This window comes from Somniosus microcephalus, chromosome 15 (genome assembly GCF_052327205.1).
Source record: "Somniosus microcephalus isolate GS21.2 chromosome 15, FLI_Smic_1.0, whole genome shotgun sequence".
Lineage (NCBI taxonomy): Eukaryota > Metazoa > Chordata > Chondrichthyes > Squaliformes > Somniosidae > Somniosus > Somniosus microcephalus.
Window position 1 is genome coordinate 54740233 of NC_141001.1, and position 17811 is coordinate 54758043.

The following is a 17811-nucleotide window of genomic DNA, read 5'->3' on the forward strand; positions in this document are numbered from 1 at the left end:
TGGACTAATTACACTTGGCAATTTCTTTTGGGAATGAAATGACCCTTGCAGACCACCTGACATTGATTCCAGAATTTAGATGTTCAAGGACAATTTTCTGAATGACTAGAGCCATCTTGAATTTTGTTTTGTAACCCACCATAAATATTATCAAATAGAAGTTTTTAAATACCCTCGTTACTCCTAGCCACAAGTGCCCTTGACCACGATAATGTTTTTCCACATTACAGTACAGTTGCTACTTCCGGAGACTAAGAACACATCTCGAGGACTCCTCCCCTCCCCCCACCACCCCCAAGTGTTTCTAGAGAGAATGATGGGTAACAGCTTTTTTTTTTATCACCGGGTGGGTGGAGCAGACAGCTGATTAAATCAGCGTTTAGATTATATCAGTGTATAGATTATCCATTTTTTTGCTTGTTGTTAATTGTGGGTCTCCCACCAGCCATTGGAACAGTCTGACAGCTAAAAATTAAGTTGCAAACTGCAGGGTTCAAACAGTTGCATGTGTGCAAGTGCAGTTTGATGCTTGAAAAATCTGTCAACCATATAAATAGGTGAATAAATTCCAGAATACCAGCAGCTCTAAGATGTTTGTGGTTTCTACTCAAAGTAATTCTGTTTTTAAAAAAAAAAAGGCATTAACTATAAAAAGATCACAAGTCCAAAGATAACTCAGTCAGGCCAAAGTGCAAAATATCAGCTGAACTGTTAAATGGAGACTCTTGCAATGTAGGATTGCCAACTCTAGTTGGAGGTATTCCTGGAGGGTTGATCACATGACATTTGAACACCTGACACTCGCCCACAGTTTGCAAATGTTATTGTATTTATAGAGTCCCCTATAGTTGAGTATCTCTGCTTATGGTTTTGTGCCAGCAGCTGTCATGTGACAAGTTCCGAGAACCAGGAGACCACCCGCGAGCAGGAGGGGATAGAAATGAAAATGCCCGATACATTTGGTACTGGGCAGCAGTTCTGATTCAGCTGCCTGCCAGGCATCCCAGCAGTAAGCTCAGTCACATTACTTCAGATACAGGATGTGAATAGTGGCTGAGTCACTCAACACGATGAGTAGGCTAATTTCAGTCACATGCTCTTCATGTGTCCACCAAAAGAGCTGCAATCAATTTTACCGAGACTATGATTCTTGAGAAATGTGTAGCTTGAAGGACCTTCAGTCTGACTTTTTTTTTAAACGGCATTTTAAAATGTAACTTAAAACTAGAAACCTTTTTTTTACCATGGTTGTATATGTCATGCAGTCGTACTTAGACTATAGTGAATGTTTTATGTGGTGGGTGATGAATCTTGCCCTTTGCCGTCAGTTTTTCCACACACTATGAAGACCCATGCCTCTTTTTTTTGAACATCTGGGGATATAGACACTCTGCACAGTTGTCCGTGTAATACAATCCCTTCAGCAAAAAGATTTCTTTTTTAAATCCACAATGCTACTTCCAGCATATTCTCTGACAATTGATTTACTTGATTCACTGAAATGCTTTTAGATTTTTTTGAAAACATTTCACTCATCTTTTTTCCTCCTGTGCTTTTTCCTCCTCCATTCTTGTACTCATTCTTTGACACTTTTAATTATATCAGTATTGCACTCTCAAATTAATCAATGCTCTCTGCTTCAGCCACTCCATGTGGCAGCGAGTTCCACTTTCTCATCCCTGTGTAAAGAAATTGCTTATTTGATCTGTTAGTGGCTAATGTTCATAAATTTGAAAGTATAACAAACACTGCAATGAAAATACTGGTAAACATTACATCAAAAAAATGCTTCCAAAGACGACTCGAGTGCTCCTGTGCACATGGAGCTTCCCTCCCATTCCAAAAGGGCACACCCAAGAAAGAGAAAACCATGTCAAATATGAGGAATTGTGCTTGATGTTCATTTTAAATATTTTAATCTGGGTTCTAACGAGGCTCATGCAGGAAAGGGGGCAGAAGCACTTCAGCTCACTGAGTGGGGGATTGTAGGCCAGTATGAATTTGCTGTGTGGTCTTCACTCCCAATGCAATGGTAGTCGTGGGCCTACTTTCCTGATGCACGGGACCAGGAATCGGCCCTATTGGGTACCTGTAGCTTTGGTTACAGCAAACATCTGTCCCCATGTACTCTCAGCACACACCTGATTTTTACCTGTCATGGGCAAGGCCCTTGGCTTTCAATTTTTCACAGAAAAATGGATCGATTAGTGCAAAATGCATTCATTTTAAACATACGCACTTGTAAAGCCTGTATTTAGGATTATTTTTTGAATTGTTGACTTTTTTTTGCTGGCAAGCTGAATATTACTGAAACAAGTCGCTTCCTCTGCAGTCCTTGTATAGTTAATAACACTTGAGTTTAAAATTTTATTTTATTTATGCATTTGGTACTCACATAGCCAGATCACATCTTTTTAATCTGCATGCCAGTGATAGGAAAGCCTTGGTTGTGTGGGTGTCGGAGCTGCCATTTGATCAGGAAATTGGCACTTATTGTATGATGCCTCTCGTCACTTCTTTGAAATATTTTCATGAAATGGATTCTGATGGTGTCTATGTCGATGTAGTTTTCATGCAATCAACAATTGATAATGTATGGAAAAAATAGAGACCAGCACTGCCAGGGATCAATGTGTATTGATTATTTCCAATTAAACATTTTACATCTTTTTGCAGTTTTTAATTTTGATTACTTAGTGCATAAAGCAAATACATGAGCCATATGATATACTCCACACATCGCTGGTGCTGATTACTCATATATGTAACTAGCCCCTTGTGGACATAATTTATAGTGCAGTCCCTGGGTCATTTGTCTTGATGGTTTTCACTTCCTGCTCTATTTATTATTTCAATATTCTGCTTCAACTATTGAAAAAACCCTCAATTTCTCACTCCATTTTTGTTTCTCCGATTAGTAAATAGATCCCTTTTCTGTAACAATGCTATTTTTATAGCTATAGAATTATTCTGCTGCAAAATTTGCTCAAATAAAGAGCATTTCTTAATTTAACCATTTTGAGTATTTCTGATTAGACTTGTCATGTGTTTGTGTGTGAGGGTGAACAGTGCAGTGTTCTATTGGGTGTGTTGAGCTCACCAGAGAGCACATCATTTGATTCAGGAAACTCAAGACACTTGGCTTGTTGTATAACTTTTATGTCCGAAGTCCACCCGAACTTAACTAAACATTACATTTGATAGATTACAATTTTTGTGGCGCCTATTCTTTGACAAGTTATGAGCTTTCTCACAACTCTGAACACTTCGCCTGGAATTCCCTCCCTACGCCGCTCCATCTGTCTACCCCTCTCTCCTCCTTTTAAGACACTCCTTGCAACCTACCTCTCTGACCGAGCTTTTGGTCACATGTCCTAATATCTCCTTATGTGGCTTGGCGTCAAATTTTGTGTCCCGCTCCTGTGAAGCACCTTGGAATGTTTTGCTACATTTAAAGGCGCTATATGAATGCTGGTTGTGTTTGTTGTGTTTTTTGTTCCTTCCTTCCTTCGGAACCCAACTCCAAGATCAAATCCTGCTCTTGAAATGTCAGCTAACTAATCTGCTCCCTCTTTATACAGTTATTCTTGTTTTTTTCAGCCAGCTGTGGTGCACTGACTTTCTTTCACAACACAGAAGTAGACCTATAATTACTGCAAAGGCTTCATTCTTATCTGAGCTGTCTCAAGGTTGTGGACTGACTTCATTCTTTTCTTTGTCCTGTAATTTGTATTATCTCTCTGCTTAACCTTATCTGTCTGTTCTGGCTGATTTGCTTGAAAAATGTGTGTTCCCATTTTCTAGCTGGTAAACTATGTAACTGCCTACATGCCTTAACTCAAGCTAACTTCACTTACTCACAATGTCTGCATTAGCCATGTTGTCATTGTGCTTCTATATATGTTTTATTATTAAACATTTATTTTCCAACCCCAGTTGCAATTTCTTGCATTAGAGAAATGCAGCTAACTGCAGACACACTGTTATGCTGTCGTCACTGAGTATAAATAACTTGACTTAGAAGGAAGCAAGTGTTATAGATGCAGGTCTGTAAATCTCTGGGTTTAGGTTGCCTGTTTCAGAAAAGTAAGTGTGGGGAGCCAGTCCCGTCTGGTTGCATTCTGCATCTCGGGTGTACAGTGGAGCCCAGCACACATTTGGAGATTAGCACCTGTTGACAAAAGTGAAAAATGGTACCTAACGGTCCCTGGCATATTTAAAGTGTCACATGGACAGTAAACCCCTTGTTTTAAAGAATGCATCTGTGTTTATCCACACATGGGTGTCAGTTGTGTGCCACTGTTCATGAATGTTATTTTCAACTAACTTGATGGGAACTGCATGGAAACATGGTTTTATTCTTGGGGGTGTTGATGCATGTGTTTTGAGCCTGCTGTGGGCATCTGGAGATGTGGATTTGGATGAGTACTGATGGAGGAACAGTCTGAAATGGTTAATAGTTGTATAGAAGCTGCTCTCTGTGGATGTTAGTGCTGAGAATTAGAAATGGATTTCCTCTGTCTTTCTGCTGGTCTAGGGAGAGATGCCAAAATCATTGCTCTCCTGCATTTGTACTGCTATTGCAGTTGGTCTCTGGGCTCGTTGGTGACTAGTTCTGGGGACAGGCCCTTGGACTTTATATTATGATGCAATTTGGCAATGAGCTGCTCCCATGCATCAATGTGCGTATATCCTACAGACCAGCAACATGCATCTTTATATCGCATCTTTAGCAGAAAAACATCCCAAGGTGTGTCTCTGAGACATAATCCAAAAAGGGGGAGATGGGCTAATGTGCTGTGATTGCAGTCACAGAATGTAATTCATATATTTGGTTAGGGCCATTTCAGGCTGTGGGAGGAGAATAAAACTGATTGAAGAGATTCAAACAAGGAGCTGCAGGAGAGATGAGCATGGATTTGTAAGTTGACAATCCATTCAAGGATTTTGAAGAGGAAAGGGAGCTTAGAGATGGGGTGGTAGCTCTCGGGCAGAGGTATTGAGGATGGGTATTTTGAGGAGTGTGATGCTAGTAAGGGAACCCTACCCCAATGGCCTACTAGACCAATTCTGCATGTATAACAGACCAACAGGCAAAGGTTAATGTTCCAAAGGCAGATCTGGAGACCCAGAAAATAGGCGGCTGTAGCTGTCAGTTATAGAGGTAGGATTGGTCATTTGACAGTACAGACACTCATGCCAGCAGTCAGCAGCACTGCATGATAGAAGTGAGTGAGGCACTACAACATCAAGATGACTCTTCATAAAATACCTTTTGAAAGGCAAAGAAAAGTAGTACATATTGTACAGTAGCTAGATTGCTTCAATTTTTAATTGAACATTCAAATATATATTTTACAAAGCCATTGTATATATTGATTACACATCATGCTTGCAAGGGGTGGAGCAGTTGAAGGTTGAAGCAATTCCTGCCCTATTTAGTGATCCAGATATCTGCTCTTCCTGGAGAGTTGATGGGCACAGCTTTTTTCAGTAGCTAAATGTCAAAATTTGCATAAGCCTTGTACAATTACAGATCCCCATTATGAGCAGTGCATGGTGAGAAGGAGAAAATCTACTTTAAAACACAGATTAGCACTAATGCTGCAGCATTATTAACGTTTAACTTTAATGCTGAATGCCCCTTTTACAGAGCTGTACAAGGTCCAATAGGGAATCTGCTCAGTACAATCTGTGAATCAACGCAGTTCTGTTTGAGAGCCACTTTGCCTTTGGTTTCACTGTATGTAGCTTCATGTCTCATCATTGTAACTGTTCTGTTTAAGGGATAACTTGGGGCAGCAAAATGTGCTTTTAATCTAATATTCCCTCAAATGTTGCTTTTTAAAACAGAATATTCCTTGTGCTTGTCTGAAAACCAGTCTGCTGGAGATCTTCCAAATCTGGTATCCAGGTTGGAAGTCTCTTCGATGATGAAGCTCTTGGGCTGGTAGTTACTGTAATGTGCAGGTATCCTGGGCTGGAAAAGATACTGATCTCTGCAGAGTACCACCATTCAATTGTTCAACTCAGTAAGTGTTAACATTGCTCAGTGGTAACCTGACTCCAGGACTTGAGCCTATAAAGCAAGTGACTGCACTTCAGGAAAAAAAGTAATTAATTGAATGGGACTTCCTGAGGATGCGTAAGGCACTATTATAAATGCAAGGTTTAAAAAAAACTGATTTGGGTTTGAACAAACCAAAATGGGAATATCTGAGGGCTGATCGAGAAGAGGGTTATACAAAACTGGATTACTTGTTGTTAGTATTTTGATAATTCAACCAATGTTATTTTCAAATCGATATGGGACAAGTATTTTTCATGGTTGCTGTATGAGTTTTTAATCTGTTTTATTTGTTTTTTTCCAGGCCCAGTACTATGGGGAGATTGGTATCGGCACACCACCACAGACCTTCACAGTGGTGTTTGACACTGGTTCCTCCAACCTCTGGGTTCCTTCCATTCATTGTTCTCTAACAGACATTGCTTGCTGTAAGTCTATATACACTCACACTCACACTCTTCAGGCACAGTATAGAGAGCTTTACTCCACGTTGAACTATTGCTGTGCCTAACGTGGGAGTGGTTACTGCTGACAATGGGTAACCAAAATAGGACATGTTGCATTCCTGAGCGCACATTTACATGGATGGGGGGGTGGGGGGGAAGCTGGGCTCACACACTAGAATTATCTAAGTTGCTTAAAGGGGGAGGAAAGTCTAGGGGATGTGCTTTTTATTCAAAATACCCCATTTTATGTTTGGTTAAAAAATATAGATTCAGAAATATAGTTTTAAAAAGAACAGGCCATGTACCTAGGCATTATGAGGCTCTCCTTGGATCAAGTGGTTCTGAATCAAGTTTTAGTGGAGCTGCTGTAGGACATCTCCCCGCCATTGACCTCACTGTTGTGGTCAAGTAGAAAGGAGAGCAGTCTCGGTACAAAATCGCCTTTTTAAAAAAAAAAGTCAATATATAAAATTGTACCTCCTGCTTAAAATCTCACCTGGCAGTATAACTTAGGCATTCAAGATGGCACCAAAATCTGACGTCCATGGTGCTTTACAGGATCTGTAGGAGGTTCAGCATTTGTGGGTTTTAAAAAATAATTGAGCTGAAACAGTGCCCATAATTCAGCACAGCACCAGGATTAGAGAGTAAGAGAAGGCAAATTAATTTCAGAAACTGTGATTGGGGGATGCCAGGTTTGTTTTGAAAAGCCTGCGGATTGTTTGAAGAAGTGATGCATATGCTTACTGTTTAGAGGTCTGGTGTTAAAGAGGGAAGATGATAGAGAGACCAGCTCTGTAGTGTGGGAATCAATCCCAATATAGGAAGAAAGTCCTGATCAACAATTGTTGGCAATTTTTCCACTAGCAGCATCTGTAGTATGATAGCTAAAATGTGCCTTGTTTTCACAGGAAATCTTTTCCTCTTTAACCATGCCCCCTCTTTTTTTCATATAAAGTGTTGCATCACAAATATAATTCTGAGCAGTCCAGCACGTACGTGAAGAATGGGACCGAATTTGCTATTCAGTACGGTTCTGGCAGTCTATCGGGATACCTCAGCCAGGACACTACCACAGTATGTACTGACCTTTATCTTACATAAGAGCATAGAACATAGGAGCAGGAGTCGACCATTTGGCCCCTCGGGCCTGCTCCACCATTCAATGAGATCATGGCTGATCTGATCTTGGCCTCAACTCCACTTCCCTGCCCGCTCCCCATAACCCTTGACTCCCTTATTGTTCAAAAATCTGTCTATCTCCACCGTAAATATATTCAATGACCCAGCCTCCACTGCTCTCTGGGGAAGAGAATTTCAAAGATTCATGACCCTCGGAGAGAAGAAATTCCTCCTCCTTTCCGATTTAAAAGGGTGCCCCCTTATTCTGAAATTATGCCCCCTAGTTCTAGATTCCCCCACGAGGGGAAACATATTCTCTACACCTTGCTGGGGAGAACTGAGGTTTGGAATATTATAATGGGCAATAATTTTAACTTGCTGGTCCTTTTGGACAAGGCACTGTAAAGTATTGTAATTTGTGCAAAGCGCTCTCTTCTATGGATGAAAGGGATGTTTCAAGAAGGAGCTTCTAATTCAGGTATGCTTTTATCAGACATGAATGTCAACTTCAGCTGTCTCACATTACTAAAGTGTTTGAGACGCAATCATTCCCAATTTGGAGAAACGTCTCCAGAAAATAGAAAGTAGCCTGGGTTTTGCTTTTTGCTTCTATCCTTGCCAACCTTTGATTTCTCCTCTCTTTCCCCCCCACCCCCACCCACGCTCCATTAAAAACAGTGGGTGAACGCACGAGTAAAGAACTTTGGCCTGTAATCTTCAGTTGACTTCAGACTCTGTCCCTAAGCTCGGGATATTACACTAATTAGACATAGTTGCCTTACAGGGGTTGGGTAGTTGCTATACAACTGACCCTTCACAGCAGAATAGTGCATTGCATGGAACTATGCTCCTGTCAGTGGTGGGATTAACTGGATGGCACTTTAAAAGAGCTGACGCAGACACGATGGGCCGAATGGCCTCCTGTGCTGTATTCTGATATTCTATTATCTTTTGCTTGCCCTGAGCAATATCGGAGGACATTTTTTAAAATTCATTCATGGGATGTGGGCTTTTCTGGCAAGGCCAGCATTTATTGCCCATCTCTAAAATGTGTGTTTTGAAAAAAAAGAGGCATTCCCTCCCCATTACCCTGGCCTGCAGAAAACCTAGATGTCGGTATGCGGCTTGTAATGGGAATGTTGACCGGTACTTGCAACAAGAAACCGCATTCCATATGAGGAATTTGTGGAGTGACTGCTTGTAAGCTAGAGTGAAGGTTCATTTCTGTATGAAGGTTAGGGTGCCAAAGACACTGCTGCTTCATGGGAACTGATTGTAAGCAATTAAAGCTCTTTAACGCAGTGCGAGGGGTAAGTCATTCTATGTCGTGGACAATCCTGGCACCTGCATCATTAGACAGCGTGATTGGTTGCTCCTGCCTTCCCTGCCCTGATAAGGTCATAAGTTTCTGCATTACCTAACTGGGCACTCACTACCCTGGCCACCACCTTCTATGCCACCTGGTAGCTCTTCTTGCCCCTTTCCCACTTCCCCAACGGGTGAGCTGTCAGTTAAGGGGATTTATGATGCCCGGAGTTTGGCCAAAACATTGGAAAGTTAACCCTGGAAATTATGGTGGGCTCGGTGCACAGCACCAAGTGGCTGCAAATCACGCTTCACCTTATTTATGGTCGGGCTCCCACCTGTTCTGAAATTCCAGGCTCCTGTGCCTTCCCTTTCTCCCTCTCCCACCCCCCTCCGCCACTCATGAATTGTGTATTTATACCATTTGTCCAAAATTTTGGTTATTGGCAACATCTTTTCTTTGTTTCAACTAAACCAAATTTTTTGCTTTCCAATCCTTGCCCAGCCTCTCCATTTTTGTGGGCAAATAATCAAGGCTTTCTCTTGTAAACTGTGTGGTTATCTCCAGTCATGTAGGACGTGAGAGTTAGAGAAAAGCAACTTTACCTGTCTTTGTTTGAGGGTAACCGAAGTCTGGTGGGATTCTCCCTAGATGCAGATGCATCCAGTGGCTCCTGTTAGTGAAGATAGATGGGGAAACTGGTAAATTAATGTTGGGGACAATGGCAAATAATTTTTGATTTAATTAAATGAGGACTGCCTCTGCTCTGTTCGGTTCTGCAGATCGGTGATATCAAAATTCAGAATCAGTTGTTTGGTGAGGCCATCAAACAGCCTGGTGTCGCATTCATTGCTGCTAAATTTGATGGCATTCTCGGCATGGCCTACTCACTTATCTCAGTTGATGGTGTTATCCCAGTGTTCGACAATATCATGAGGCAGAAACTGGTGCAAAAGAACGTGTTCTCTTTCTACTTGAACAGGTAAGATGTAGAAGCCAATTCCGTTCCAGATATTTTTGCGATACTAAGGGGTAAAAATCAGGGCGTTACCTTCGCCAGGCGCCCCCGCGAACTATTTTCCCAGGTAGCGCCCCGAGAGGGAGGAGGGGCACTACTGGAAGCACCCCGCATCCCTCTTTGGGTGCAGCGAGCTAATATCGCGGCACGTCGCGCCGCGGTACTGCAGGCCTTCCTCCCCTTCTTAAAGGGGAGGGGCCTGGCGCAGCGCATCCCGGTGCCCAGCTGGGCCACCAGGGATCGGGAGTGCCAGCAAATGAGCCCGGCACTCACTGACAGCAGCCGGCAACTCGCGGGGGAGCTTCACGGGGGCCGAAGACAGCAACGGGAGCAGGTGCTGGCAGGTGGCCAGCAACAAAAATGGCCACCCGCCACCTGCCTTTAACTGGCGCTGTCCCGGCCGTAGGTAGGCCTCCCTGACCCCGACGGACATCGTGTCCGGCGGTAATTCGGGGAGCGCCACCTAATATTACAGCCGGGGTGCTGCGCACGGCGATGACGCCATCGCCGGCGGCACAGTGCCGCACGGCACTAACAGTTAGCGCCACCGCTAACCTGGTGAATTTTACGGGAAGTGTTAGTGGCAACGCGCCCAGGCGCTAGTTGATTTGCACCCCATTAACGCTAACGGGAGGCGCAAATCAACCGAATTTAGCCCCTTAAGTGTCCGCATGAGAAGTGTATAAAAAACTCTGGACCAGTCAGGATAGTTTCTATCTGCCATCTGTATTTAGTAGCATTGTTCTTCAGCTTGAGTTGGAGATGATAGAGATGCTGTTTTTGTTCCATTTCTAGGAATCCAGACACTCAGCCTGGAGGTGAGCTTCTATTAGGTGGCACTGATCCCAAGTACTATACTGGAGAATTCTACTACTTGAATGTGACCCGCCAAGCATACTGGCAGGTCCAAATGGACAAGTAAGTTAATTCATGTGCTTGGGACTAGCATTGCTCAGTAATAAAATTTGCATCTGGAGCTCTGCTGTGCAGCATGTACGACATGAGGTATGGACTAGAGTGTGTTGCATGGCAGTAATGCAGCACATAAAGGGTCAAGAGATAACTCTGCACGGTTATTCAACTTCATCTCTTTTTGAAACAGTCCACCTGTGTCATATATCATGGCTGTGAATTTCCAATTGGAGGCTTCCTGCGGGCGGATGCATCCGATCAGCAAAAAAATCTACGAACCTACCTGCTGGTCCCGGAGATACAGAGGCTTCTGATCCTGGGCCTTTCCTCTTGGAAATGCGCAGCGGCCCACGTATCTCGGGCGCATGTGGTTCGCAAGCGCCCCTGGGATCACTTGGGCCAGCTCAACCAATGGAAGAAGGGAATCCCCCTTCATACTTTAGACAGTTCCATATGCACGGAGCTGTCTAAAGTATGAATGGGGATGACTACAAAAATGTACCAACACACTGAAATAAATAAATAAAAACCATTACATATATAAAATTAATTAAAGTGGCATTAAATATGTTAAACAAAAATTAAATTTTTTGAAAAAAGGTTTTTATGGTTTAACGGGTCTTAATATAAACTTACCATATTGGATAGGGTTTTTAATTTATAAGTGAGAAAATCTTATTTTTCTATTTTTTAAAACGCTTAAGCGTATGCTTATGTAAGAATTCTATGGCCTTTCTGTGGGTGGAAGTTGAGCAAATAGTGCAACTCTCCACCTGCAGAGGCACTTTTCTTGGGCATGCGTTAGATCTGACAGATTGCATGTTCTGGGTTTCAGCGCATGTGCTTCGCATGCCTATACCCGGAACTTGCGCGGCCCCTATGGGCGCGTATACACCTCATACACACCCGTGGGGGTCGGAAAATATGGGCCAATGTGTACAGATGATATTTTATGGAGTGGTCAAATGTTTTTAGAACCATGGAAATGTAAAGCACAAGAAGTAGGACTTGGTTTGTCATATCTATGTTGGAGCAATTCAGATCTAATCTCGCTATCACTTTGGATAAGCTTTCCCTGCCCCATGCCCCCACATTTCCCAAAAACCTGGGTGGGTGCCTGTCAGATTATAGGGCTCCCTAATTGAATAATTTTATGGTTGTATCACAAGGTTTGAATTGCAGTTAAATCTATTAATTTCACTGGGGAAATGTATATCCCACACCGTTTAGAGTGTAGAAATTGAAGCTCATCATTAACCTCAACATTTATTTTAAATTCCTGCACTTCTGACATTTTCTTGTGCTCTTTTACACTATAAAAAGTGATTTATTTAAACGTCACAATCTCTTCCTGAAAGCCCTGATCTTGTGTTTCCATTTTAAATATAACATTCATATTTTGGTACACTCCCAATTTTTTTTGGATACTGGTCCAGGAACGGCATCATATATAAGTGCAAGTTGTAGTAGTAAGGCCTAAAGTATTAGATTTGGGTCCTTAACAAGATATTTTGACATTCTACATGGATTCTGCCTGGGACATGGAGGGTTTAATGTTGCATTTCTGTCAGACACTTGTGTGCTGGGTCTCACCTCTTCACTTACTGTGTTGTCTTTCTTTTTGATATAGAATTGCTATTGGTGACACATTGACTCTCTGTAAAGGAGGCTGTTCAGCTATTGTGGACACAGGAACCTCTTTGATCACTGGACCTGCTATGGAAGTTGAAGCCCTGCAGAAGTACATTGGAGCTGTACCACTTATTCAAGGAGAGGTGAGAATCTACATCTTTAATTTCTGCAATCGCAGCCTCTTCCCCACCCCAAATTCAGTCTTAGCAGCAGTTAGATGCTACAACTGGCTAAGGTGCCCTGGACTAGGGAGGCGGGGAAAAGATAAGCCTGGGGTCTTGGTCACGAACTCTGGTGGAAAATGCCTGTGTTGGGTGATGATGGGACCAGGCACAGTTATCGTGCCATCCATGATTTGAATAGCCTTTTGATACCCACTAAGCTCATGTGAAGAACAGTCACTTGGGCACAGCTCCTGAGGGCTGCTGGGATATTTGGAACCAGTAACAGTTGGAGCCTTCAGAAGTGAAGGGAAGAAAAATGTTTTTTAATGGTGTGGGATATTTATCTAGGCTCTCAGAACACACAGCTCTGTCAAATAAAAGTGATAAATTGTAATGAAAGCAACATTGACTTGGATATTTTCCCCTCTACAGTACAAAGTGGATTGCAACAAAGTCGCCTCACTCCCTCCCATCAACTTTATCCTGGGTGGGCGGACCTTCACTCTGACCGGAGAGCAGTATGTCCTTAAGGTGGGTACTTGTTTTGAAGTTTAAGTTTCTGCAAGATTCCTGATACTAATTCAGAAGGGAATAGACAGATACACTCTTTACTTCGCTCTTGCTGGCATTTGAAGAAATAGTCCAGCTTCTAAGGGCAGGATTTTCATTCAGAAGTCGGGAAGGAGGCGGGACTACAACTTTCAGGTTGTAGTCCTGCCTCCATCGCGATGTGGCCAATCCATGCGATTTTAGCTTGATTGACCTTGTTGAGCAGGCTCAGCAGGCCAACTAAGGGCCACCCGGCAACAGGTGACGTCACAGACTGAAATTCCATCTGTCAAGACGTGTTGACAGATGAAATATCAGCATTTTGAAGCTGCCAAACACTGACAGTCTTGCTTCTAACCTGAGTCCTTCTACGCAGACTCAGTTAGAAATCTCACCGGCACTGAAAGCTGCAGGCTGTCACTTTTGACAGATCGCAGCCATTCTGCTTTCTGTGCCGGCTGAATGATGGACTCCCGAAACCTAGAGGAAGGAAGGCTGTAAAGGTAAGTACAGGTAATTTAAACTTCTTCACAAACTTTAGACACACCAAACACACTTACCTTTGCACTCATGCACCCATCACTCACCTGAACACTGACATCTCGACCCCTCCAAGACCTACGGCCCGACTCCCCTAACTTGGCGTGGGTTGGAGCCGTCGGGAATCCCACACAACAACCTTCAAAATAGGGATTAGGCTAAAAACTGCCTGTTTAATTGGCACTAATCCCTCCCCGCCTCGGGTCGGCGGGTCCCAGTGCGGGGCAGGTAACCGCCTCCTTTGAAACTTACATGGAGGCGGGTTTTGGGCGGGATGGTGTCGGGACCCCCAAATTCGGGAATTTAACCCCCCCGCACGCCTCCAATCCCGACTCCACGGCACACAAAATCGACCCCTAAGCCTCTACAACCAGATCGAGTTGAGGTGGACCAAAGTGGCTTCTCTCTCACCCCCAGGATGTGATGTTTATGAAATGATTTAAAGATGGCTGTCCTTGTCTACATCCCCAACCCTTCAATATGTTAGCTTGCCTCTCCGGATATGTACTTGTTCTTCAGTATCTTTCCTTTTTTTGAAAGATACAGGGCAGGATTTTCATTGGGCCATGGAGGTAGGATTGGAGGTGTGTGGGGGGTTAAAATCCTTAAATCGGGGGTCCCGAACCCATCCCGCACCCAACCTGCCTCCATGCCAGTTTCAAAGGAGGCGGGTACCCGACCCGCACTGGGACCCGCCTCCCCGAGGCGGGAAGGGGATTAGTGCCAATTAACTGCCTGTTAACAGGCAGTTTTTAGCCTAATCCCTATTTTTAATGTTGAAGTGTGGGATTCCCGATGGCTCCAAACCATGCCAAGTTAGAGGAGGTCAGTGTTTGACAGCTTCAAACAGCTGTGAAATGCTGATATTTCATCTGTCAAAAGGTCTTGACAGATGAAATATCAGTCTGTGATGCCACCTGTTGCCGGGTGGCCCTTAATTCACCTGCTGAGCCCGCTGGGTGGGCTCAACAAGGAAATCAAGTCAAAATCACATGGGTTGGCTAGAACTCGATGGAGGCGGGACTACAACCCCGAAAGTTGTAGTCCCGCCTCCTACCCGACGACTCAATGAAAATCCAGCCCACAGTATCTACCATCATAAGGTGCTGCACCTGGTAATCCAGCTTAAGGCAAGTGTCCTATTGCCCACAACTCTGGCAGGTCTATCTGCGTAACTGTCAACCAGAGATGTGGAGTTTTCAGGCAGGTGCCTCAATGGATGTGCTACTGGGTCTTTTTTTTTTAATTATTCATTCTTGGGATTTATTGCCCATCCCTAGATCCCCTTCAAAAGGGGGAGGTGGTGGCGGGGTTTCTTCGTGAACCGCTGCAGTCTGTGTTCTGTTAGGTGTGAATTTGCAGGATTTTGACCCAGCAATGATGAAGGAACAGCAATACGTGTTCAAGTCTGAATGGTGTGTGACTTGGAGGTGGTGGTGGTTCTATGCACCTGCTGCCCTTGTCCTTTCTAGGTGGTAGAGGTTGCTTGTTTGGGAGGTGCTGCCGAAGAAGCCTTGGTGACTAGCTGCATCCTATAGATAGTGCACACTGCAGCCACGTACGCTGGTGGTGGAGGGAGTGGATGCTTAATTGTTGGATTTTTTGGCTTGGGATAGGCTGTGAAAAAGTCTTTGTATTAAGATGTGATTTAATACTCTTGTTCCCTGACCTTTCAGGAAAAGCAGGCTGGCGTGACCATCTGTCTGAGTGGATTCATGGCCCTTGACATTCCACCTCCCGCTGGCCCACTGTGGATACTTGGAGATGTCTTTATTGGGCAGTACTATACCGAGTTTGACCGAGAGAATAACCGAGTTGGATTTGCAAAGGCTGTGTAACCATGGCTACCATATCAACAATAAAATAGAATATTAAAAGTTGAAGTGCACTAATGTTCAAAACCAACTTGCGATAGTAATGATGAGAATCCCTTAGGCTAGTACATGACTTCCAAGTGCTTGACGACAGATGGGTATGGGCTGAATACTTTCAAGCTAATGAAGAGCAGAATGTTATTGATGTAATGGGAATGTAAAATTCTCTGTTCAGGGCGTTGGTGATCTGTTTCACTGTGGTACTGTTTTTGTTTTTATTTTGTTTTTTAAGGCCTTATGGTCTGACTATTTGCCTTGATGTAACGATTCCATTTTTTTGATGAGGTGTCACCTGTTTCTATTCATTGTTCCAAGTCTGGTTAGCTTGAGATTCTCCTTTCTGCTCCCTTTTACAAGAAGTACTGTGTTTAATACAATGGAGGATTATTTGTCAAGTGACTGTTTTCAAGGAGGCAAAAATGTCAGCACTGATATGTTAAGGATTTTGTACTCCCTAGCTCAGTCCAGCAATGAATATTAGTCCTAATGATCAAGGTGCCAGGTGAGAGTGTGATGACTTGGGAGGGAGAGAAAACTTTGAATTTTTGCTCTTGCCAATTCACTCAAATCTAAAGTAAGTAAGGCAAAAAATGGAACTTGCAAAAGGAAGTGGATAGAATCAAATAAACAAATATAACATGTTATCACATGGGTACATGTGTATCATTTCAAATATTGAGCATCAATTTAGTTCAGCTATGGCCCTCTTGGCTAAGAGTCTGGGTTCAAACACTATTCCAGACAATGTAACACTGCTTCGACGTGTCGTCCTTCCAGCCGAGATGTTGAACCAAGGCCTCATCTGCCTGATCTGGTGGACATTAATGATCTTGTAACACTATTTGAAGAAGAGCAGGGAGTGTTCCTGATCAATATTTCTCCTTGAACCAAAAACATTAATTGGTCATTCGTCTGATTGCTGTTTATGGAATATTGCTGTGCATAAAATGGCCACCATATTTGCCTATGTAACATTGTAATTCTAAGTTAGTCATTGTATGTGAATTTTTTTGAGACACAAGGAGTAAGTTTGTCTTTAACTTTAATTGCAGCTCTCTTGCCTTGCTGGGGCTGGAGTTTGAATTCTACTTGATGAATATGGACACTGATATATGAATTTGAACTGCTTTTGCCCTACTAGAAGTTTTTTTCAAACCCTTTTCCTTCACTGTCCTAAAAGGGGTGGGAAATTTAATGGTGAATCTGTGTTTAGTGCTGAAGTGGTAAGACACACGGCACTGGTGTGAAGGGGTTAAAGTAACAGTAAAACCTTTAAGATGTGAGGAAAAGTGTTGTGTGATATTCCAGTACTACCTTTTTTTTCTTTTTCACATTATCCCAACCTTCTGATGGGAGAGGCTCCTTTCTTCCCTCTCCCTATATTAACAACTAGAAATATTTCAGTGGGGGGTATAAAGGGTGAAAGTCTTCCAATGGGTACAGGTTTTACTGATATTGAGCTCATAGCTAGTCAGGGTTGTATTTAATTTGAAACCTGCCCTAGCCATGAACCTCAGGATGAATATATTGAAGTGTTTCTAATGTCCATTTGAGAGAATTAATTTCCTCCAGTACCACAGGTTTTGTATATAATTTCTTGATATTCTATTGCTGTCTCACTCATTTATTGGCTGTTAAAATAGCACCCAAAGAAATCCTGCATATTAAACACTGCACGACAAAAGGAATGTCTTTATATTAAAACAGATTTCCTACTCAACTGATTAACACTGAGTGCAATGGGTTGCATTGAAGGAGATGACCTGGTGCTGCAAGTAATTGAAAGAAAGCTCTTGAAATTTGTGGTGTTAATGGAACCCCCTTGATTTGCTACTAGCCTGAGTTCCATTACCAGCCATCTCAATCATCCTATAGGACAAAGGGTCTCTTTCTGAATTCATGTTCAGAGAGGAGTCTCACCTGACAAGGATATATTGGAAATTTAGATGCTGCTGTGCATAATTTTCTGACTAAAGTTGAAGGTGAACTTGGGAAATTTGGAAAATGACCCCTAGAATGTGTGTGAGGTTGACTACTTGTGTAAATTACTAACAAAAATAGGCAATCTGTCAGTTCAAATTTTAAAAGAAAAATCAGTTCTGATTAAAGAGGTACTCGATAAATGAAGGGAAAACGGGAAAGGGAGCAGGCCATTGAGCATCTGAAGGAGAACGGTAATGA

At 42.9% G+C, this 17811-nt stretch overlaps 1 protein-coding gene across 1 annotated transcript in view; it reads left to right on the forward strand.

Moving 5' to 3' along the window:
• Nucleotides 1-16274, forward strand: part of ctsd (cathepsin D) — a 28438-nt gene extending 12164 nt beyond the window's left edge. The window contains exons 3-9 of the mRNA XM_086007817.1: nt 6372-6495; nt 7472-7590; nt 9724-9923; nt 10755-10877; nt 12502-12646; nt 13100-13198; nt 15433-16274. Of these exons, the coding sequence (XP_085863943.1) occupies nt 6372-6495; nt 7472-7590; nt 9724-9923; nt 10755-10877; nt 12502-12646; nt 13100-13198; nt 15433-15594 (972 nt within the window). The 3' untranslated portion in view covers nt 15595-16274. The remainder of the gene's footprint in view (nt 1-6371; nt 6496-7471; nt 7591-9723; nt 9924-10754; nt 10878-12501; nt 12647-13099; nt 13199-15432) is intronic.
• The last annotated feature ends 1537 nt before the right edge of the window (nt 16275-17811 follow it).